Source organism: Somniosus microcephalus, chromosome 6 (genome assembly GCF_052327205.1).
Source record: "Somniosus microcephalus isolate GS21.2 chromosome 6, FLI_Smic_1.0, whole genome shotgun sequence".
NCBI classification, from domain to species: domain Eukaryota; kingdom Metazoa; phylum Chordata; class Chondrichthyes; order Squaliformes; family Somniosidae; genus Somniosus; species Somniosus microcephalus.
In genome coordinates this window covers 212,366,447-212,389,585 of record NC_140992.1, presented here as the reverse complement: position 1 = coordinate 212,389,585, position 23,139 = coordinate 212,366,447, and the positions used below count along the sequence as shown (strand labels likewise).

Genomic DNA, 23,139 nt, shown 5'->3' with positions numbered 1-23,139 from the left:
CAGTTAGACACTGCGGCCTTAATTGGCTGGGGCATTTTAAACAGCAGCAGATTAATAGATTGTAAAGCATTCTTGCCATTGTAAAACAGCATATTATTTGACTTGCCATGTGTCAGCTGTAGCTCAGTGGGTAGCAAACTCGCCTGAGTCAGAAGGTTGTGGGTTCAAGTCCCACTCCAGGGACTTGACCACATAAATCTAGGCTGACACTCCAATGCAGTGCTGAGGGAGTGCTGCACTGTTGGAGGTGCCGTCTTTCGGATGAGATGTTAAACCGAGGCCCTGTCTGCGCTCTCCGGTGGACGTAAAAGATCCCATGGCAATATTTCGAAGAGGAGCAGGGGAGTTATCCCCAGTGTCCAGGCCAATATTTATCCCTCAATCAACATAACAAAAACAGATTATTTGGGACCTTTCTGTGTGCAAATTGGCTGCCGCGTTTCCCACATTACAACAGTGACTACACTCCAAAAGTACTTAATTGGCGGTGGCGTAGTGGTTATGTCACTAGACTAGTAAGCCAGAGGCTCAGTCAAATGCTCTGAGGATATGGGTTCAAATCCCACCACGGCAGCTGGTGGAATTTAAATTCAATTCAATTTAATTCTGGAATTAAATGTTAGTCTTAGTAATGGCGACCATGATACCATTGTCGATTGTTGCAAAAACCCATCTGGTTCACTAATGTCCTTTAGGGAAGGAAATCTGCCGTCCTTACCTGGTCAGGCCTACATGTGACTCCAGACTCACAGCAATGTGGTTGACTCTTAATGCCCTCTGAAATGGCCTAGCAAGCCACTCAGTTGTAAACAACCGCTACGAAAAACAATAAGAATAAAACCGGACGGACCACCCGGCATCGACCTCTGCACCGGAAACGACAACGGCAAACCCAGCCCTGTCGACCCTGCAAAGTCCTCCTTACCAACATCTGGGGGCTTGTGCCAAAATTGGGAGAGCTGTCCCACAGACTAGTCAAGCAACAGCCTGACATAGTCATAATTACCGAATCATACCTTACAACCAATGTCCCAGACACCACCACCACCATCCCTGGGTATGTCCTGTCCCACCGGCAGGACAGACCCACCAGAGGTGGTGGCACCGTGGTATAGAGTCTGGAGGGAGTAGCCCTGGGAGTCCTCAACATTGACTCAGGACCCCATGAGGTCTCATGGCATCAAGTCAAACATGGGCAAGTAAACCTCCTGCTAATTACCACCTACCGCCCTCCCTCAGCTGATGAATCAGTACTCCTTCATGTTGAACACCAATTGGAAGAAGCACAGAGTAGCAAGGGCACAAAATGTCCTCTGGGTGGGGGACTTCAATGTCCATCACCAAGAGTGGCTCGGTAGCACCACAACTGACCGAGCTGGCCGAGTCCTAAAGGACATAGCTGCCAGACTGGGTCTGCGACAGGTGGTGAGGGAACCAACAAGAGGGAAAAACCTACTTGATCTCATCCTCACCAATCTACATGTTGCAGATGCATCTGTCCATGACAGCATTGATGGAAGTGACCACCGCACAGTCCTTGTGGAGATGAGGATACCCTCCACCGTGTTGTGTGGCACTACCACCGTGCTAAATGGGACAGATTTCAAACAGATCTGGCAACTCAAAACTGGGCATCCATGAGGCGCTGTGGGCCATCAGCAGCAGCAGAATTGTATTCAACTACAATCTGTAACCTCATGGCCCGGCATATCCCTCACTCTACCATTACCATCAAGCCGGGAGAGCAACCCTGGTTTAACGAAGAGTGCAGGAGAGCAGGCCGGGAACAGCACCAGGCATACTGAAAAATGAGGTGTCAACCTGGTGAGGCTACAACACAGGACTACTTGCATGCCAAACAACGGAAGCAACATGCGATAGACAGAGCTAAGCGATCTCACAACCATCGGATCAAATCAAAGCTCTGCAGTCTTGCCACATCCAGTCGTGAGTGGTGGTAGACAATTAAACAGTTAACAGGAGGAGGAGGCTCCAAAAATATCCCCATCCTCAATGATGGTGGACCCAGCACGTGAGTGCAAAAGACAAGGCTGAAGCATTTGCAACTATCTTCAGCCAGAAGTGCCGAGTGGATGATCCATCTCGGCCTCCTCCTGAGGTCCCCAGCATCACAGATGCCAGTCTTCAGCCCATTCAATTCACTCGACGTGATGTCAAGAAACGGCTGAAGACACTGGATACTGCAAAGGCTATGGGCCCTGACAACATTCCGGCAATAGTACTGAAGACTTGTGCTCCAGAACTAGCTGCGCCCCTAGCCAAGCTGTTCCAGTACAGCTACAACACTGGCATCTACCCGGCAATGTGGAAAATTGCCCAAGTATGTCCTGTCTACAAAAAGCAGGACAAATCCGACCCGGCCAATTACCGTCCCATCAGTCTACTCTCAATCATCAGCAAAGTGATGGAAGGTGTCGTCGACAGTGCTATCAAGCAGCACTTACTCAGCAATAACCTGCTAACTGACGCCCAGTTTGGGTTCCGCCAGGGCCACTCAGCTCCTGACCTCATTACAGCCTTGGTCCAAACATGGACAAAAGCGCTGAACTCAAGAGGTGAGGTGAGAGTGACTGCCCTTGACATCAAGGCAGCATTTGATCGAGTGTGGCATCAAGGAGCCCTAGCAAAACTGAAGTCAATGGGAATCAAGGGGAAAATTCTCCATTGGTTGGAATCATACCTAGCACAAAGGAAGTTGGCTGTGGTTGTTGGAGGTCATTCATCTCAATCACATGACATCACTGCAGGAGTTCCTCAGGGCAGTGTCCTAGGCCCAACCATCTTCAGCTGACCTTCCCTCCATCATAAGGTCAGAAGTGGGGATGTTCGCTGATGATTGCACACTGTTCAGCACCATTCGAGACTCGTCAGATACTGACGCAGTCCGTGTCCATATGCAGCAAGACCTGGACAACATTCAGACTTGGGCTGACAAGTGGCAAATAACATTCGGACCACACAAGTGCCAGGCAATGACCATCTCCAACAAGCGAGACTCTAACCATCTCCCCATGACATTCAATGGCATTACCATCGCTGAATCCCCCACTATCAACATCCTGGGGGTTACCATTGATCAGAAACTGAACTGGACCAGCCATATAAATACTGTGGCTACAAGAGCAGGCCAGAGGCTGGGAATTCTGCGGCGAGTGTCTCACCTCCTGACTCCCCAAAGCCTTTCCACCATCTACAAGGCACAAGTCAGGAGTGTGATGGAATACTCTCCACTTGCCTGGACGAGTGCAGCTCCAACAACACGCAAGAAGCTCGACACCATTCAGGATAAAGCAGCCCGCTTGATTGGCACTCCATCCACCACCTTCAACATTCACTCCCTCCACCACCGGCACACTGTGGCTGCAGTGTGTACCATCTACAAGATGCACAGCAGCAACTCGCCAAAGCTCCTTCAACAGCACCTTCCAAACCTGCGACCTCTACCACTTAGAAGGACAAGGGCAGCAGACGCATGGGAACATCACCACCTACAAGTTCCCCTCCAAGCCACACACCATCCTGACTTGGACCTGTATCGCCGTTCCTTCACTGTCGCTGGGCCAAAATCCTGGAACTCCCTTCCTAACAGCATTGTGGGTGTACCTACACCATATGGACTGCAGCGGTTCAAGAAGGTGGCTCACCACCATCTTCTCAAGGGCAATTAGGAATGGGCACTAAATGCAGGCCTAGCCAGCGACGCCCACATCCCATCAATGAATAAAAAAAAAAAATGTGCTTTGAGACGCCCTGTGGTCATGAAAGGCACTATATAAATGCAAGTCTTTTTTTTGCCATGAAAATACCTTGAGAGATACTCTTGGTAAATCATGTCACATCTTTCAAAGGCATCACATTTGGAATTGTTGCACCGCACCTCCAGAAGTGTCATACCACAAGGTGTCACAGCTCCAAAACATCACTTCTCTGTAATGTTAAAAAGTCAGAATTAGCTCAAATCATCTATAATCTGTGGTGTTGCCAATTTAATATCTGATTGACTAAGTGTAAACAAATTTTTTAAAGTGCTTGAAAGTACCAATGAGGCATGAGTATCTAGCAGAAAGAAAAGCAATCAAATCCCTCATTTTTTTTAAGCTGCTATTTATGAACTAACAAGTACAACATAAAATTGTTCAGATAATTTCTTTGCACTCTTTTCCAACATCAATTTCATTCATCACTCGAGTGTGTACAACTTGAAATAGCATAACAAATGATACAAAAAAATCACTAAACTCATCCATTATATTGGTTATTTAATATTCAAAATGCCTGAGAGAAATTTCTCCACATATCCTGCCTCTTTATCGTCTGATTCAAAAATTAAACATGTGCTTTGGTGGTGGGATTTCCAGCTACTGTGGGCAGATTTTGTGTCTGCCTGTGTCTGTGAGGAAGAGGTAGAGATCAATCTGAGGAGTTATAGTTCTTAACCTGCGCCTGTGAAACTACAGTAACTAGAGCATACTGTGACAACCAGATTGAAAATTAAAAAATAACAACTAAATGGCAAGTGGTGGAGGAAGGGGAAAAAAATCTTAAATGGTATAAAATGATTTTTTTTTAAGTAATTAAATCAAAATATTCTGAGCTAATGTCTGGGATGAGTTTGATCTTTTGGTATCACTGAGGGGGATTGATGTTTGCAAATGGGGCTAGAAAGAGATGTTAATGAGACACCCAAATGCTGACCTTGTATATTGAGACTGGAGTCAGTCATGTCCTGTTAATGACTACCTGTTTAGATGTTGATCAGTGGAGAAACCAATATGATGGACTAGCAACCCAGAGATTCTAGAGGCAGCTCCCACTTTGACAAGTTGTGAAACTGAATTCAGTAAGTCTGGTGATTTATGGGCCAGTACTAGCAAAAATAACCATGAAAGCTTGATTGTTGTAAAAACCTGAATGTCTCAATCATCCTCCTTACCCGGTCTGGCTTAAATGTGACTCTAATCCTTTACTGTGTGGTTCACTCTTTATGCCCTCAGAACAACTAGGCTGGTCTCGCATCTCAAGAATTAAAAAAAAAAAAAACCTCCCTGGGCTGTGGTGCACCAACACCACGATAAGACCAAGTGGGTGGGTGGGGGGGTGGCAGGGAGTTGTGGGAGGAAGAGGCTGTGTCTTTGAATCATGTAAAAATTGACAATAACATTGCAGATAGTGTGTGTGCCCATCACACTTCAGGTGTCACGCTTTTTAAAAAAAAAAAAATATATATATATATAATACATTTGTCTGACCTCTAATTACCCTGAGCAGTTGTTTAAAAATAAGCCTCTAATTGAACTAAGGTACAGTAAATACTGAGTCATTTTTTTCGTGTGCAAAGAACACCAGTGTAACCTAATTAACTGGAGGATCAGATCAGCATGAACTGATTTCAAGAATTCAGATCAATTACACCTTGTAGTCATAAAGTGACATTCTTCTGCTATGTAACTGGTAGACTAGATAAGGGAGCACCAGTGGATGTGGTGTATTTGGACTTTCAGAAGGCTTTCGATAAGGCCCCGCATAAGAGACTAGCGTGCAAAGTTAAGGCACATGGGATTGGGGGTAAGGTACTGACTTGGATAGAAAATTGGTTGGCAGACAGGAAGCAGAGTTGGAATAAACGGGTCTTTTTCCGAGTGGAAGGCAGTGACTGGTGAGGTATCGCAGGGATCGGTGCTAGGACCCCAGTTATTCACAATATATATTAATGATCTAGACGAGGGAACTAGATGCAATATCTCCAAGTTTGCAGACGACACAAAGCTGGGTGGGCGTGTGTGCTGTGAGGAGGATGCCGAGAAACTCCAGTACGATTTGGACAGGTTGGGCGATTGGGCAGATGCATGGCAAATGCAATATAATGTGGATAAATGCGAGGTTATCCACTTTGGCAAAAACAGGAAGGCAGATTATTATCTGAATGGCAATAGATTGGGAAAAGGGGGAAGTGCAACGAGACCTGGGTGTCCTTGTGCACCAGTCGCTGAAGGTAAGCATGCAGGTGCAGCAGGCGGTTAAGAAGGCAAATGGTATGTTGGCCTTCATAGCGAGAGGATTAGAGTACAGGAGCAAGGATGTCTTGCTGCAGTTGTACAGGGCCTTGGTGAGACCACACCTTCAGTATTGTGTGCAGTTTTGGTCGCCTTATCTGAGGAGGGATGTTCTTGCCATGGAGAGAGTGCAGCGAAGATTCACCAGACTGATACCTGGGATGGCAGGAATGACTTATGAAGAGAGATTGGGTCGATTAGGCTTATATTCGCTAGAGTTTAGAAGAATGAGAGGGGATTTCATTGAAACTTATAAAATTGTAACAGGACTAGACAGACTAGATGCAGGAAGGCTGTTCCCGATGGCGGGGGAGTCCAGAACCAGGGGTCACAGTCTATGGATAAGGGGTAAGCCATTTAGGACTGAGATGAGGAGGAATTTCTTCACCCAGAGAGTGGTGAACCTGTGGAATTCTCTACCACAGAAGGCAGTTGAGGCCAATTCATTAAATATATTCAAGAAGGAGTTGGATATATTTCTTAAGGCTAAGGGGATCAAGGGATATGGGGAGAAAGCAGGGACAGGGTACTGAATTTGGATGATCAGCCATGATCTGATTGAATGGCAGAGCAGGCTCGAGGGGCCGAATGGCCTACTCCTGCTCCTATCTTCTATTTTTCTGTTTCTAAAGTGCAGGTGTGTAATGCATTCTGTGTTACATGATCTAATGATCCGACTCTTATGTACTGTACTCCCCAATTTACTATGAGTAGTGCGTGTGTATTTATACACCATTAGTTGTAGAAATTTGGAAGAGGAGATTTTTGGTCCTTGGAAAATGTCTTACAATCATGGCTCGTTTCAACAAAGTTAACTGTTAAATTTGGTTTATTTTCCTTTTCTTTTACTTTTTCCTTGGCAAGAACAGCCACTTGATTGAGGTAATGGAATGCCTGTGGAACGATACTCCCAGCATGTACAACTTCTCCCCAGCATTAAATCGGCTTGTTTTAGAGGAGGCAAAATTTTTGTACTTTTGCATGTTTTCATTTTTATATAATGAAAATATTGTGGCAAATCAATTGTAGTAAATTTTCTCTCAGTTGTTGCCTCTATTTATTCTTTGTTTTGGAATAATTGAGAGAGAGAATACAAGTAATTTGCAGTATAAGAACATTGCATCTCTCCAGCTGTCACCTAATGGCAACTGGTATGTCTCTCTCTTTTATATAGTTCAGTTTCTGCCCTTAGTAAAAACATAGAATTGTTTGGAAGGCATTACAATAAGCCTAAAATTGAGAGCAAGAAATACCTAAAATGAATTTGAACATGTGTAAAAACTTAGATAACATTAAAATGAATTTCTTCATGAGAAAATAGAGCATGCAAACTGGGAATAATTTGATGTTGGCAGATGGTGGTCTCAGGTTTTTTTTAACCCAGTGAAACTTCTAATTTGAAGTGGTATGTGATGCAGTAATAATTTTAAAAAAATATTTGAGTTAAATTTGTTTATTTTCCAAATAATTTAAGTAGGTGATCACTTAAAACAATTAAATCGGGTTATGCCAATGGTTTTAAAGAAATTTTGTAAAAATGTACAAATTTTGGCAAGCAGTTTATTTCTTTTGTCTTGGACAGTTTTGCAAGTAATTTTATTTTTTTCAAGTTCAACAATTGATCATAAATCATCAGTGTTGAGCCCAAACCATTATAATTTTTCCTGGTCAAAAACTGTTTCCATAGTGTTAGAACTTGACTCCTGTATTCTGGGTCAGTAACCAGACATCAGAATTGTAGGAAGTGTGGTGCTGAAAATGCTGTTCAGTTTATACTAAATTTTTATTTCAATGTCATAAGTGAGCAAAAAGGTTAAATCAACATGGATGTGACTACAATTCCCTTCTTTTCCTGACAGGAAAATTAAAATGTCTTATTGATTACAAATATGCCTCAAATCTTCCTGTTTTTACTACAATTAGGGAGTCCACAAGATTATGAAATGATTTATGCAGAAGTCTATTTAGCTGTATAATGTAGTAAAAATATTAGCATATCAGAAGAAAAATGTATAATCCTAGTCACGGGTAGTGAATAAAATTATATTAACTGTTCCTAGCAATGAAATGGATATGTAAAGAACAAGTAATGATGTGCAGTTGGATGAAGGACAGAATATGGTAGAACTACAAAATGAGTTAAACAAAGCTTGTAAGTGAACAGTGATAGATGAAATTTCATACAAAATGCACATAGGAAGAAAAGAAAGTGAGTTGCATAAGAACTTTATGAATGATGTTGTAATAGCTAGGAATGACACTTTTAAAAAGTGGAGCCGTTTTAGTAGGCTCAAGCCTCATCATGTCCAATCACTATGGAGAAGAAAATAAAATACTGAACTATATAGCCAAAGCATTGGAATACAAATTGGAGAAAGTCATATTCAAACTGTATAGTGCTCTGGTCAGACCACATTTCAATTCGAGTCACTGAGATACAAGGGAGGCATTCAAGCCATGAAAGCAGTTCAGAGAAAGTCGCAATGATCCCTAGTGTCAGAGGACTGAGTCATGAGGAAAGACTGAAAAAACCTGGGCTTTGTCTTGAAAGGAAGCACTTTAAAGCAATTCAAAATAATAAATGGTATGGAAAAGGTAAATCTGGAACAGTTACTTCAAACTAAACCATTATAGCAGGACAAAGGGACACAGGTTCAAAGTTATAAAAGACAAATTTAGGCATGGTGGCACAAAGTTCTTCACTGAGTGATTAACACATGGAATAGACCTATGGTTAGGACAATGGAGGCAAAAATCCTGGAATTGTTTAAACAGTGCCATGATGGGACTGCTAGTGTTTTTTTCAATGGGTAAACTGATTGGTTGTATGGCCTTCATTATCTTGTAAAGTAAATGGCTTGCACCCTTAAGTTCAGCTGTTTCTTCACAAAATATTGTTGCAAAAAATGCAAAAGTCACTTCAATTTTTACTTTTAGAATTGATTTTTAGGTGTAGTTTTATTTTTCCTTACCTGATTAGTCTAGAAACAGAAGCTTCAGTGACCAAGGAATGAAATCCAAATAGAATGTTTGCCACTTGCATAGTCCAAGGGGTTAACAACAAACAAAAATGCCAGCTTTGGCAGTTTGTATTGGGGTTTTCGCGTAGTGAAGAGAAAAATATTTGGGAAACTCTCCTCCAGGGAACTACTGCAAAAGCTGCAGGTCTATTTTCAGAATTAACCTTTTTTGAGTACTGAGAGCATTTTTTTCAGCTTAATAAAGCAGTTCCAGATACTTTACCTTCCAGAAATGTTGAATATAATGTATTAGAATTTACCAACAGATTATACCTGTCTAGATTTTATTTTAAATACAAATGAAGTGCTGTATGAATATAGTACTTTAGAAACAACACAAATAATTGTAAAGAAAACCAAACAGTATATTTTTTTTACAAAGTATGTATGTGTAGAAAATATAAAAGGCTATGTATGTCATTGTGATTTTATTCTACCTTTGTGTGGTAATGCAAGCCTGTCTGCCTGTGTGGCACTGACCTATACAAACCAGGAGAGTCCCACTTTGACTCCTGGTCTGGGCTGAGTTAACAGATCCAGTAATTGTGAGTCAACCTGTTTCAATTGACAGCATGTGGCTCTGAAGTCAGAAGGTTTTGGGTTCAAGCCCTTCTCGTGGACTTGAGCACGTGCTCTAGCCTGATAGCCCAGTGGAGTACTCTCAAATTATTATGTTATCAAGAGGTGCCATCCTTTTAATGAGGCATTAAACCAAAGCTCCATTTGCCTGTTCAGGTGGACATTTAAAGATCCCATTGCACAACTTGAAGAACAGGAAATTCCCCCTGTACTGTGGCCAATGTTCACCTCTCAACTAACATTATCAAAAGAGATTTAGTGTCCATTCATCTCTTTTTTTTCTGCGATATTATTATGCATGAAATAGTTTGAGATGTGATAAAGCACCATATAAATGCAAGCCTGTCCGCCTGTGTATGTGTGCGCACGCTAGACACATATCTATATCTAGCATTTATGCATGTGTGCGCACACACGGAGCTAGGGAATGTAAAAATCCAAGTAGTTTCGTGCTCCTCTGTCCAGACACCCTGATGAAAAGTGAATGGTTATTAGCTGACTACAAGATCACATTTCTGTGTGATTGCACACAAAGAATGACCATTTGGATGAGGATTCAGAGGGTTGTTTATGCCCATACTACTGAGTATTACTGATCCTTATCAGTTGCAAGATGCAAGATCATTTTTTGTAGGTAAATTCTCAGATTGCTCTAATATGTTCTACAGATGGGCGCCCTCAGTGGGAGGTAGAAGGAAAAATTATCAGGGAGAAGTTTCAAGGGGTAAGATATTTCATTTTCTTTTTAATGTTATTCAGTATAGTAAAATTTAGACAGTTTTGTATGTGTTTTGAGTGGTTATTACCACAGTTTGGATGGATGTTAGGAAATTATAAGTAAATTTGTTCAAAATCTTGTCAAAATAGTGCTGAACTGTATGAACTCTGAAGGTGAAAAGCAGTCTTGATCTATTCCCCCCCCCCCCCCCCCCCCCCCCCCCAAATCTTCATTGACTACGTTGAAATTTATTTGGAACATGAAGTTTTGGTCAAAATTGATTTTTTTTTTATTGCATGTAGGACTTACTCTAATGCTGTTTACTATCTTATGGGCTAAAGGAATGAAACTGAATTTCAAAGTTGACTTTCTTTTTAACTAGTTTTGAGTAAGAGAAAATTCATCTTGGAAAATATATTTTCTTTTTTAATTATGTGCAAAATATTTCTAGTGCTTTAAGTAACATTGGAGAATTGTACAAAGCCACACATTACTCCTTAATTCATATTATTTTTGCAAATAAGTCATATTCTCAGTATTTTAGGTCAAAAATCAAAATAGTCTAAAGTCTTCAAAGAGTTAATCTAGCTTGATATTAGAAATTTTGGTCTTGTGCCAATGATAATGCTACTATGTCTGTTGTTGACCTCAGCCAAATTCCACTATCCTGCCATTATTCTACTTGGTAATCGGAATCCTTTGTTTTCTGGTTGGAAAATTCTGTTCGAGTTTTATGGAAAACCTAATTTTTGGATGCCATTTTTATTTTTAAATTTAAACCATTTGAGTATTTGGCGCATATTTCATTATTTTAAAACCACAAGTTCAGTTTTGATCTCCCTCCTCCCAGCCCCCAGATCCATTCTTCATTTCATTGAGGAATGAAATGAAACGTGAAAGATATCAAGAACTGTCCTTGCAATTTTACTATAGCTGATCTTCATTTGCTGCTTAATATTCAAAGGCCACCTTGATAATAATGATCATCAAAATTTACTTTTTTTTTTACTTTAAACATTAGAAAGTGAATTGTGCATGAACTTATTCTTTAAAGTTGTCTTGTTTCAGGTTAATCTTGTTGTTGAAGTCCCTCCCTACCATAATAAAAATGTTACATCGGCAGTTCAAGTTCAGTTTTATGTTTGCAATGGCAAGAGAAAAAGAAGTCAGTCCCAGCGCTTCACTTACATGCCAGGTAAATCATTTCATTCAGTTGGTTTCATTTTGACTACAAAAACACAGGGAAATTGTTTTTTCTCTGCAGTAAAATTACAATAAAATGTAATTTTAAGAAATATGTATTGTCATTTCAGTACTGAATCTTGAGCTGTTCAAATAAAATGAATTGTTATCTTCATTAATGTTGCGTAAGAAGGAAGATGGCATGATGTGTTGTAGCAATCATTGATCTCCCAGCACTGCAGTTCATAGTGTCTGAAAATTGGAGCAGCTTGGGTACCTGACACTGTCACAGTTCTCTTTTAAAAAAAATTAAAAAAAATCATTGATGATTCATTGCAGCTGTTGGGAAAACTGGCTGTAGAATTTATTTAGAAAAAGCCAAGGATGATGGTGATGAGGGGAAACTAATGCAATCAAGACACACCCAAATATGAAGCAAAATGTATGAGGGCAGTGGGTTCAGCAGAAATTGGGGCTCCCAGTGATTTCCAGCTTTTGTGGTTATTTTTCTTTCTATTTTAGTTTAGAATTTTGTTTCCGTGTATGTCCTGGCAGTTAGACTATTTCGTTTGGCGGCAATCCATTGAGTTGTGACATTTGTAATGGTGATTGCTGCTACTTTCAAGCAAAAAAAGCAACCAGAAGAGAATATTTTAAAAAACGATTGACTTGGGGTGTTCGGGTTTTTGCTTATACAGGGAAATGTAGTTATATTTTATAATACATTGGGCCAAAATTTACTGTAAAAATAATAGTGAGGCTAACGGCGTTCGCTGTTATTTATGCACAAATCAGACAGCAACTTCATGCAGGCGCATATGTGTAATTAAACCCAAAAATCCAGAAGTTTCTGTCCGAGATGCACCACTCCGCTCTGCCATAAGCTACGTGAAAACGGCATCTCGCCATCTGGCTTCTCATTCAAATGCATTGAACGGCGTGAAGTTCCTATATTGACATTGTAGATATGGACTAAGCTCACCACAGAAAGATAGAGCTTGTCCGTCTCAGTCTAAGTACCCTTTTAATGGCGTAATTACTGCCAAACAACCACTCTGATGCACTGAAAATTTACTTTTTCAAGGTGGTGTCTCATTCCTTCAGTTTTTACTTGTTGGAGATTTAAAAAAAAAAAATTACATTCTTTTAAACTTTTTTTTGTCTCTTTTTACTCTCTCTCAATCCAATCTTTATTTTCCTCTCTTTATTTTGCTTTCTGTACCTGATTTGACATTGAATTCACTAGTCTAACTTACACTTACTGGTTCAGACTCTGTGCTGTTCATTAGCAATTTTTCAGTGTGATTGTTTAAGGAGATACACAGTTGCTTGCTCTGTTCACACAGGTCCCAAATGCCCTATTTCAATGTCCCACTTGCAGCAACTTGCCTAGCAAAAGCTCACGGAAATTAAATGGGCAAGGGCAAGTCTAATGAATGCTGGCGCCATTCATTCGCAGTTTACAGTAAATTCTGACCCACTATATATGTGCAAGTAAGATGAACAATACTGCAGCAGGTTTTGGTTCATGTATTTAAAAGTCAGGATGGCCACATTGTATCTCATCTTTGTCTGCTTTTTCATGCATAACTGTTCTAAAAGAATTGTTGTTCTGGAATAAATATTTATCGGGAGATGGGGCTGGGGAGAGAAGAGTGATGGTGGCTGGCAGTTATATTGCCATCTGTAGTCATCAGATTTTACATTTGGTGCTGTGATTCAGTTTCCCCCCATTTTGTCAAGTCCTAGCAATGAGAAGATATTTTTCATGAAGTGGGTAAGCTAGACTTCAGGGGATTAGCTGAGCTGTACTCTTTAAACTACTGTCGTATTCTCACTTCATTATTGGTGGTGGCCTTGGCAGACAAGGCCACTAGAAGCCTATGCTTGTGGATTGTAGAGAGATGGGAGGGGGAGGGACAGAGGAGGCAAGATCATTACGGATGAGCAAAGCCAGAAAGATCCTATAGTTTTCTTGTCAAATTTCTCCCTTGTTCTACTGAAAGTATTGATTATTTGCTGGTGTTCAGTTCTTTGAAAAGATACAGAAGTGTGCCAGGCACTTATTATTCATGAGCTGCAACAGTGAGTGTCAGCAGGCTATTTGACCACAGGGTGGGGCAGAGAACATCAATGCCAAACCAGATCCTGCTGTTGGCCAATATGTACTTCTAGCGAGGATCAATGGATAGCGATCAGAAGCAAGAATCCTGACCAATTGTGATAGGTTTTTCTCCAACCTCATGCAGAGACATTGGGCTGAATTTTACCAGCCCTGAGGAGGCGGGACAGCTGGGAAAATCCAAAAAAATGGGAATGGGTCCCAACCCGCCTCCAACCAATCTACCCGGGAGTCGGGCCCCCGATTTGCGCAGGAACCCGACTCCTCGCGGCGGGAAGAGGATTATAGCCACTTACCTGCCGGCAGTTAAATCAAATCAAATCAAATCAACTTTTATTGTCATTGTTAGTGCACAAGTGCAGTACAACGAAATGTAGGCTTGCGGCTCCCGAGAGTGTACAATTTGGATTAGGACACTTAAACATTTCAACATACATTTGTGCATATATATTAGCATAAATATGACCATAATAAAGTGCATCGGCAGATGTGCAGGCTTTAGTGTTTATTTGTGGAGTTCAGTAGGATGACAGCCCTGGGAAAGAAGCTCTTCCTAAATCTGGTCGTATGGGTGCGAATGCATCTGTAGCGTCTTCCAGATGGTAGGAGGGCGAACAGACTGTGGCTGGGGTGGGTAGGGTCTTTGATGATGGACCGTGCCCTCCGTAGGCAGCGTTTCTGATATATATGTTCTATGGTCGGTAGCCGGGTGCCGGTAATGCGTTGGGCAGTTTTGACTACCCGCTGCAGGGCTTTCCGGTCATGGGAGCTACAGCTGCCGTACCATACCGTGATACAGTTTGTCAGGATGCTCTCTATAGTGCAGCGGTAGAAGTTAGAGAGGATCGGGGGTGACAGATTACATCCCTTCAGCCTCCAAGAAATATAGGCGCTGCTGGGCCTTCTTCACCAGAGAGGAGGTGTTGAGGGACCAGGAGAGGTCTTCCGTGATGTGGACTCCGAGGAACTTAAAGCTGGCCACCCTTTTCACCTCCGCCCCATTGATGTGGATGGGGGTGTGACTTCCGCCTTTGGACTTTATCCAATTTTTTGGGTAAAGAGGCTTTATCCAATTTTTTGACTGCTGCTGCGGGCTTCCCGACGTCAGGGAACCCCACCAGAGTAAGTGAGGCGTGCTGTGGGTCTGTTGTTATGTTGGTGTTTGGATGACAGCTGCAGAAGTGGTGTGAAGGATGCAATGGGACACTGGTTAGTATCAGAGGTAAGGAAATGTTGGGAAAGTAATTTTTAATGTGGTTAGATGTTTCTGCAGGTGACAAGCTGTGAAGTGTTTGTGTAGCCTCATCTCATTGGGAGAAGTGACAGATGGCTTCTGCAATCTCAGCTGCAGCTGCCATCTGTATTATCCTAAGGGGAGATTGATTGGAGAGCCTGGATGCAAGGGCTCACCTTTGTACAGTGATTGTCAGTGTTTGACAGCACCTCAATGCTGTCAAACACTGTCAAATCATTTGTCAAACAAGTGTGGTGCATATGCCTTTAAGAAAACTGGCAGATGAAACGTCATCTGACACTGGCTTTCCCTTAATTGGCCGGCAAGCCCACAGGGCGGGCTTAACAAGGTCAGTCAGGGCAAAATAGCGTCTGTTCATCAGTCGTCGCTGGGGGGGGTGGCACTAGAACCTGGAAGGCAGCAGTCCCACCCCCAACGCGTCTCGGTGAGTAAAATCCAGCCCATTGAATCCAATTGTAGCATTCCTACCATTGCTTCTGCTGAAATCTGCTAAATCAGTACATACTGGGGTTCAAACTAGATACTTTCCTGATTTGTATCACTTAGTGGATAAACTCATTTGAGTTGTTATGGGAGCTCTTTTCCGGTTTTATATGAAAGATTGTACAGTACAATGAATATCCTCCTAAGACTTTTTTTCTTCCCAAAACTCTGCTGTAATGATGTTTTCTTGTTATAAATAGCACAGCAAAACTTTGCCAGAATATCAATTGAGAAAGTTCCTCTGCGGGGAAAGAAATCGAAATGTATAGAATAAAAAGTGTTTGTATTTTATAACACAATTTGAGCTTTGCTTTTGTAGACTTAAGTTATCAGAACTCATTGATTGTTATGCATCCTTTCCACCCATTTGTTATTCTCAACAGACAAAATAACACCTCCGAATAGTAAGAAAACTAGTATTAAACTTATTGCAGTTAATCGATTTGAGCAATGTCAAAATATTCAAGAATGCAAGGAATTGGGGGGGGGGTGGGGGGGAGATACAAAGATCAGACAGTCCGGAGGCAGCCTGCCATCACAAAGAGAAGACTGCAGGTAGCCAGGTAAGTTAGGGTGGGAGGAGTGTTGCAGCTGGGGAGGGGGTAGCCCAGGGTGCAAGAAGCCCAGACTTTCCTTTTAGGACCCAGAGGAGTACTCCTGCTCCTCCTGGCCCCACAAAGGAACGTTGTTTTTTAAGTCACCTTCGAGAGCCTCACTGGCTACCCGACCGCTTTACTTGGCAGGAGCGAATAACAATGCCATTGGGGTCCCATGTAAGTCATGGGACCCCATTTTACATTTATAATGAGGCTTCCACAGGAGTCCGGCAGGAGCCTCACCCTCTCCTTAAACCAGCAGCATTAAAATGGAGAATTGGCAGAAAATGGAGCCGCTCAATTTTAACTGTTCCCCTGCTCCTTTCCAGCCAATAGGAGAGAATTAAATTTCCCCTATTATGTCTGTTTGTGTGAATAATGTCCTAAGTTTAGCTGTAGTATTATCATAGAACAGTAAAATAATGAGATATTTCATCAAAGCCGAGTGCTCATAACGCAGCCCACTTGATGTGTTTCCTGTTTTCATTGTAAGAAATGTTTAGTGGACCAATGATGGATCAGGACAGGTGTTGGCAGGAAGTGGCTTGTTGTACTGCTAAGCAGCAACCAGTTATTATCTGTAAACCACGGTTTTCTGCTAAACTGAGTGGCAGAAGCTGAGGCTTGAACTTGTCGCAAATTGTTTGTCGCTAACAACAGTGTATGTGTGGGCGTATGGCACCCAAAGCAATGGGAAAGCAGTGTGAAATGTGTAGGCTTTTGCTGTCATGTGAGCATTTGAAGTAAAGCAGCCAAGCCTTTTTGGTTACTTGTCTCACATCATCAGTTTTAAGAATTGGTTTATTTTAGAAAAAGGCTAAAGGTGATAAAGTTAAGGTCCCCTTTCAAAGTGAAGCAATTTTTCATCTCATTTTCAGATATTATTTACTCTCCCTTGCTTCAATTTTCTTTTCCCCCTCAACGCCCCTCATTCCTCTTTGAATATTACTTGCTCATTTAAAAACATTCTGCCACAGAAAACAAGAGGTCAGCTTAACTGCAGGTCTGGGAGATCGTGCTCTTAACTGGCTGTTAGCAAATTCATGCGTTGGCTTCGTTTTTCTTTTGGTTTGGGAAAGCCACGTTTCTCTGTTTTGATGCGTTTGCTAATCTACCTCTTAGACATTAGAACCTCGCCATGGAATCTCGAGAGAACCTACAGGACACAACATTTACACAGTGCACCTTGCCATAACTGTTTTCAAATCACCTAAATTCTGGAAACCTTGTAAAATAACTTATTTTTATGATATTTTGCTGGCTTTAAAAAAAAAAAGACAGCTATTGTATTGTCTGTCTTGAGTATTTACATGTGCAACCAAAGATTAGAGTTGGTAGCCAGGAGAGTCATTTGTATGCAATAGATTTTTGACAGGAGATTAAAAAAAGAGACAAATCAGTTACTGTAGTATGAAATTTGCAGTTTAAGGATGCACGCAACAAAGTTTGCCAGAAGATGATCTTCATGTGCATGACTCTGGATTAAGATTGGACTGTATAATGACTAACTTTTTATAATATTATAGGAATAGATATATTTTTCTTGTTTGTGAGCAATGGTGCGGAACATCAACCATATTATAATAAGTTGTGCATTACTTGGTGTAAGCTTGCTGTCATTATAACAAAACATATCCTCCAACCAAATGAGCAATGCCATGAGAGATCCACGAGTGTATTTTTCAAAAGCAACTTCATTTTACAATATCAAAACACTTAGGCCTAGAAATTCAGTTGGGCGCGCCAGCCGTTAGCGCCTTAGGGGGAGTAGATCTCGAGCGCTAGGCGCTTATCGCCCGGGCGCAGCGCGATCTGTGCCTCTCCCCAACTTCAGGACACATTTAGCGCCGGCGCAAAGTCTTAGCGCGCCCTGCTGCGCGCGCAGATCATGACGTCATTTAATAGTGCAACGCCCTTTGTGCACCCCAAACCGGAACTTCACTCGCGCCGGCCCATTGTGCGCCGGGCGTCCCGAGCGACTGTGAAGTGGAACGGTACACAGGCCAGCCGGGCCGGGGGGAGCGCTAATTAAAGGGCACTTACCCAGCAGTATAAAGGCCAGCCATTTTGCAGCATTCACTCTTGTGCAACGGTTTTTTGGACAGAGACCAAGGAGGAGAGTTTACTGCTTTGGACCAACACTTGGACAGGTATTTTTGGCTCAGGCCAGAGCTTACCAATTATCTTAGCCTTCATTCAGAGCTCAGTGTTTGCCAGCATATAATGGGGGCTGCATTGGGTGGCAACGCCGAATTTCAGCCTTATGCCAGAAGGGCTTACAGACGCCGTGAGAGAGTGGCAGCCCTGGCTAGACGCAGAGGGGGCAACAGGCGTCGCCAACTGAGGCCTTACCCACGCAGGGTATACCGCCAGCAGACCTCCTATCTGACCATGTCTGCCGCGATGTGTGTTAGGAGGCTGCGATTCCGAAGGGAGGTGGTTGCAGACATCTGCCGGCTGCTTCAGAGAGATCTGCAGCCACAGCTGATGCGCAGGACGTCTCTGTTGGTGGCAGTGAAGGTGACGGTGGCTCTCAACTTCTATGCCTCCGGCTCCTTCCAATCCGCTACTGGGGACATCGCTAACATCTCCCAGTTCGCCGTGCATTGCTGCATCCGCCAGGTGACCGAAGCCCTTTTCAGAAGGAGACATCAATTCATCTCCTTCCCCATGACCCTGGACAAGCAGCAGCAGCGTGCAGTGGGGTTTGCAAGAATAGCGGGCTTCCCCATGGTGCAGGGCGCCATTGACTGCACGCATGTGGCTTTGCGGGCACCTCTTGAGCATGCCGAGGATTACCGCAACCGGAAGGGCTACCATTCCCTCAATGTACAGCTGGTGTGTGACCACAGGCAGCGCATCCTAGCTGTCAATGCCCGCTTTCCAGGCAGCAGCCACGATGCCTTTATCCTGCGACAGACAACTGTGGCTGACATGTTCCAGGCACAGCCTCCCCCAAGAGGATGGCTTATCTGGGACAAAGGCTATCCTTTGTGTACCTGGCTCATGACCCCGCTCCGCGCGCCCATGACCCCTGCTGAAGAGGCATACGAGAGCCATCAAGCGACGAGGAGCCTCATAGAACAAACAATCGGCGTGCTCAAGCAACGGTTCCGCTGTCTCGACCGCTCCGGGGGAGCCCTCCAGTATTCGCAGGATCGAGTCTCCCAATTCGTCGTCGTTTGCTGCATGCTGCACAACCTGGCTATCCGCAGGACTCGGGCACTGCCACCTCACGTTGGACCACCACCTCAGGAGGAGGAGCATGAGGACGAGGAGTACCAGCCCAGGAGGGACGCACAAGGTCCAAGGGCCGCCCGTCGTCGGCTTATTGAACGTCACTTCTAGGCCCCCTGTCAGGGAATGGCTTGTGCCAATGATAGAACATGATTGCAGCTGCTCCGCAAGCCCTCAGCCGGTTAAGGCAGCAAACACTTCAAAGATCAAACATGGACAATGTGAATAAATAAAATGCTTTATTGTACAAACTCTGGGCCCTTCCCACATGAAAACCAAAAACAGAGGAAACCCCCAAAAAACACTCAAACACATTACTCGCTCCCACAACCTGGGGAGGATTAACAAAATAGGGCAACTAAAATGGCCGTCATTCTCGGCCTTCGTCCAAAACAAACATCACATCATCGGCCTTCAAAAAACAAACATCCAATTCTCGGCCTCAAGAAACAAACACAAATGGCCACACATTCGACTATTTGGCCCGCTAGGGCGATGCCTTGGCCATCTTTGGGTGGCCCCTGCCCGCCCTGCTGCTCCGCCTCAAAGTAAGGCCATTGGCTGCTGCAAGGCTGGGGGCAGGCTCCTGAGGGGCACATGTCGTGACGGCAGATGCCCTTGGGGGTCGGCCTAGTCGAGGTCTGGGCGTCGAGCGGCCGGCTGTTGATTGCTGCAGCTGTGGCTGGCCAGCATCAGTCGCTGCAGCAGCTCCTGGCAGTTCCACTGGGGGAGTGGCAGTGGCGGCTGGAGGAATGGCGGCAAGCTGGCGGATGGCAGGCGCTCGCTGGTCGCTTGAGACACTGGCACTCGCCCGGGCCAGCACTGCAGCATGCGCACCAATCTGCCGAGGGACAGACCGATGTGCTGCTGCAGCGCGCCGGGTGCCCTGGCGATGCCTGGCTGACACAGCGAGTGTGGCAGCAGTGAGTGCCCATGTTGACCTGTTCACTGACCGCAGCAGAGCAGCCAGTGACTGGACGGCACCACTAATCACCTGGCCGGTCGCTGAAAAATCTGCCCGGTATTCCGCCCGACTGGTGGCCTCTAAGGGCCCGAACTCGGCCACACTCCGAGAGAGGGAATCGATGGACTCAGGCAACCGTGCCACTGCCGCCATGAGCTCCGTGTGCCGGCGCTCTGAGTCCGCGGACAAGTCTTCGAGGCGTTCCATCTCCTCGGCGAAGAGCATCTCCTGACTGGAGGCCGGACTCTCCCTCTGGGGAGAAGGCCGCCGAGCTGGCCGACCCTTCCTGCGTTGCTGGAAGCCGCTGGGCCCAGCAATTGGACTCCCCTCCGACGCATCCCCCCTCTGGGGAGAAGGCCGCCGAGCTTCCACCCCCCTCCCGCCTTTCTGCAGCACGCAGGTCCCAGGAGCTCCCCTCCCCTTCGACACATCCGCCACGCTGCCCTCCAGGGAAGGCGTGTCCCCTACATTGGCCTGGGTGGCCGCGGCTGAGGGTTCCCCTGATGGGCCGCCTTCCTCTTGCTCCTCCTCCTGCTCCTCCTCGGAGGGTCTGTCACTGGCAAGTTGAGGGACCTCCTCTTGACCATCTGAAAGCAGGAAGGCACAAGAGTAGCTTTAGAGTGAGGAGAGGGCGTCAGTGCGGGATGCATGAGTGGTGGCATTCAGCGCATTGGTCGGACAGTGGCAAAGGATGTAGATCTGATGCGCAAGTGGGACGAGAGAGGTGCAAAAGGTGATGTCCTTACCATTGCTTCCCAGAACAGGGTCGGCATCTCCACATGCAACGGGCCCAATCACCCGGCAACCCATGAGGCGCTCCATGCGATGTTGCAGGTCGGTGAGTGGCTGGATATGGGGTCGTCCTTCCCCGGTCGCAGTCCGGCTCTTGCGATTATTCGCCAGCTTGGCCTGCAAGAGAAAGGACGGCCTCTAAGTACAGTGTGTCGCCGTGATCTTGTGTGCACTGCCTCCCATGGTGGAATAGCCTGGCCAATGTGTCGCCATGATCTGGTGTGCACTGCCTCCCATGGTGGAATAGCCTGGCCAGTGTGTCGCCATGATCTGCTGTGCACTGCCTCCCATGGTGGAATAGCTTGGCCAGTGTGTTCAGTGCAGAATGTGCAATTGATGCTCATGCCTGTGCCATAGCTGCTGGATGAAGGCTGGCCATTAGAGCTTTCAGGTCCCTTTGCCCATAATGTGAGGTGCACATGCAAGGATGAGGTCATTGGAAAGGGTACTCACCCTGACAATGCGTGTGAGGTCATTTAACTTTTTGCGGCATTGAGCGGGACGTCGCTGTTGGCTGACAGCTTGCTGGCGACATGCCTCCAGGCTCTCCTGTAGACGCGGACCGTCGCCTTCTTGCCATTGTCCGGGTACAAAACATGGCGCCTCTTCTCCACAGCAGCAAGCAGCACACTCAGATCACGCTCTGAGAAGCGCTGCGCACGTTCACGGGCCTTCTCCATGTCTTCAGGCGCTATTTGGGTCCAGCAGCAGTGTTCAGGCCTAGCTGGAGGGCTCCACTATCCAGGGCGTGGCAGCAGACACAGTCGACCCTTCCCCCTTAAGAGCTGGCCGGCACCAGGGTGTCTGCTGTCAGTCACACGATGGCCGCACCTGCGCTGCGCCCGGCCTCGGCGCTATCGATCACCACCTCCGGCTTAGCGCCCAAAGAGAGGCGTCCAACAGCAGTTTTAGCGCTCGCCCGAACTAGTAGGGCGAAGCTAATGAATATCGGAGAAGTGGCCTAGATTTGGCGGCGGCCGCAAACTTTAGCGGACGCCCTACTTTAGCGCCCCAAAAGTGGCGTCAATGAATTTCTAGGCCTTAACCTTTTCGTGAATATGAAACTGTTAAATGGAGCACTGGAAGTGGTATAAGTGATGTTTGTACATATGTCTTCAAAGTTAAGTTGGGTGGAGATGTTGAAAGCAGCTGTTAACATTTGTTGGCAGGGTTCACAAACTATTCGATATGTTTAAATGGAAACAAACTACCAATGCTCTGAAGTTTGAGATACTATCTGGCTACACTGCAAAATATGACTTGATTCAGAATGTTTCTTAACTTGTTTCCTAACTGTACTATAGCTGTGTTATCCCTCTACCAGTTTGTAAATTCCACTGACAAAAATTAGGCTAAGTAACGTGACTATAGAATTTTACCACACTCATTTAAAAACTCGATTAGTAAACTGAAAATTATGTAGCTTTAAAAACAACCTTTTCATCAAGGTATTTCCCTTTGTTTTGAGTTGTCCTCCCGTGCTTGACACTTTGCAGTTCTGTCATACCCGGGAGTAAGTGAACAGTGCTCTCAAAACAAGGGTAAGTGCCTTTTTTTTTTAAAGTCCTACATTGTTAGTTTTTGCCTCAAGAAAATACATTGCTAATTTATGTGTCTAATGCAATTTACATAGGAATCACCTGGCATTTTGTGGCCCCAGTTTAAGAGCACGTTCATAATTTGTGGAACTGAGTTGGCTTGAAAAGCAGGTGCATTCTGCTGCAGTGTGCATGCATTAAGCAGCTGTCTTCTCCTTGAGTGAGCACTCTACTGCTGAGCTACACTTTTGTTTAGATAAAACTTTTGTGTTATAATAGAAAAGGATACATGAGCAGAAACACTAATTGCAGTGAATGTAATTTCAGGTTTTTAAATCAGTTTCTAAAAGATAAAGAAATCTCCCCATAAAGTTACACTTATTAAGAAGTAGAGCTATTCATATTGTGCTCAGAATATTAAAACTTCACCATTAATGACTGAGTGGATAAAAGTACTACCTTGTATGGTCCGGAGCCACAGGTCAGGAGATTTAGTCCCTAGTTTGTGCTGAATTCACTGATCGGAGTAGGGATGTTTAACTTGGCCTCAGTGCACCTGGACTAAGGAGGAGAAAAATT

The 23,139-nt window shown here is 44.5% G+C and overlaps 1 protein-coding gene across 5 annotated transcripts in view; it reads left to right on the top strand.

The window, feature by feature from the left end:
- Positions 1 to 23,139, top strand: part of nfatc3a (nuclear factor of activated T cells 3a) — a 180,013-nt gene that overhangs the window by 84,552 nt on the left and 72,322 nt on the right. For 4 of the 5 annotated variants that reach the window (XR_015078810.1, XM_085991366.1, XM_085991367.1 and 1 more), the window contains exons 7-8: positions 10,342 to 10,397; positions 11,460 to 11,586. The exons of the other annotated variant lie outside the window; for it this stretch is intronic. Coding sequence is in view for 3 of the 4 variants with exons in the window: in XM_085991366.1 (XP_085847492.1) it covers positions 10,342 to 10,397; positions 11,460 to 11,586 (183 nt within the window). In the remaining variant the exon portion in view is untranslated. The remainder of the gene's footprint in view (positions 1 to 10,341; positions 10,398 to 11,459; positions 11,587 to 23,139) is intronic. 5 annotated transcript variants of the gene reach the window in all.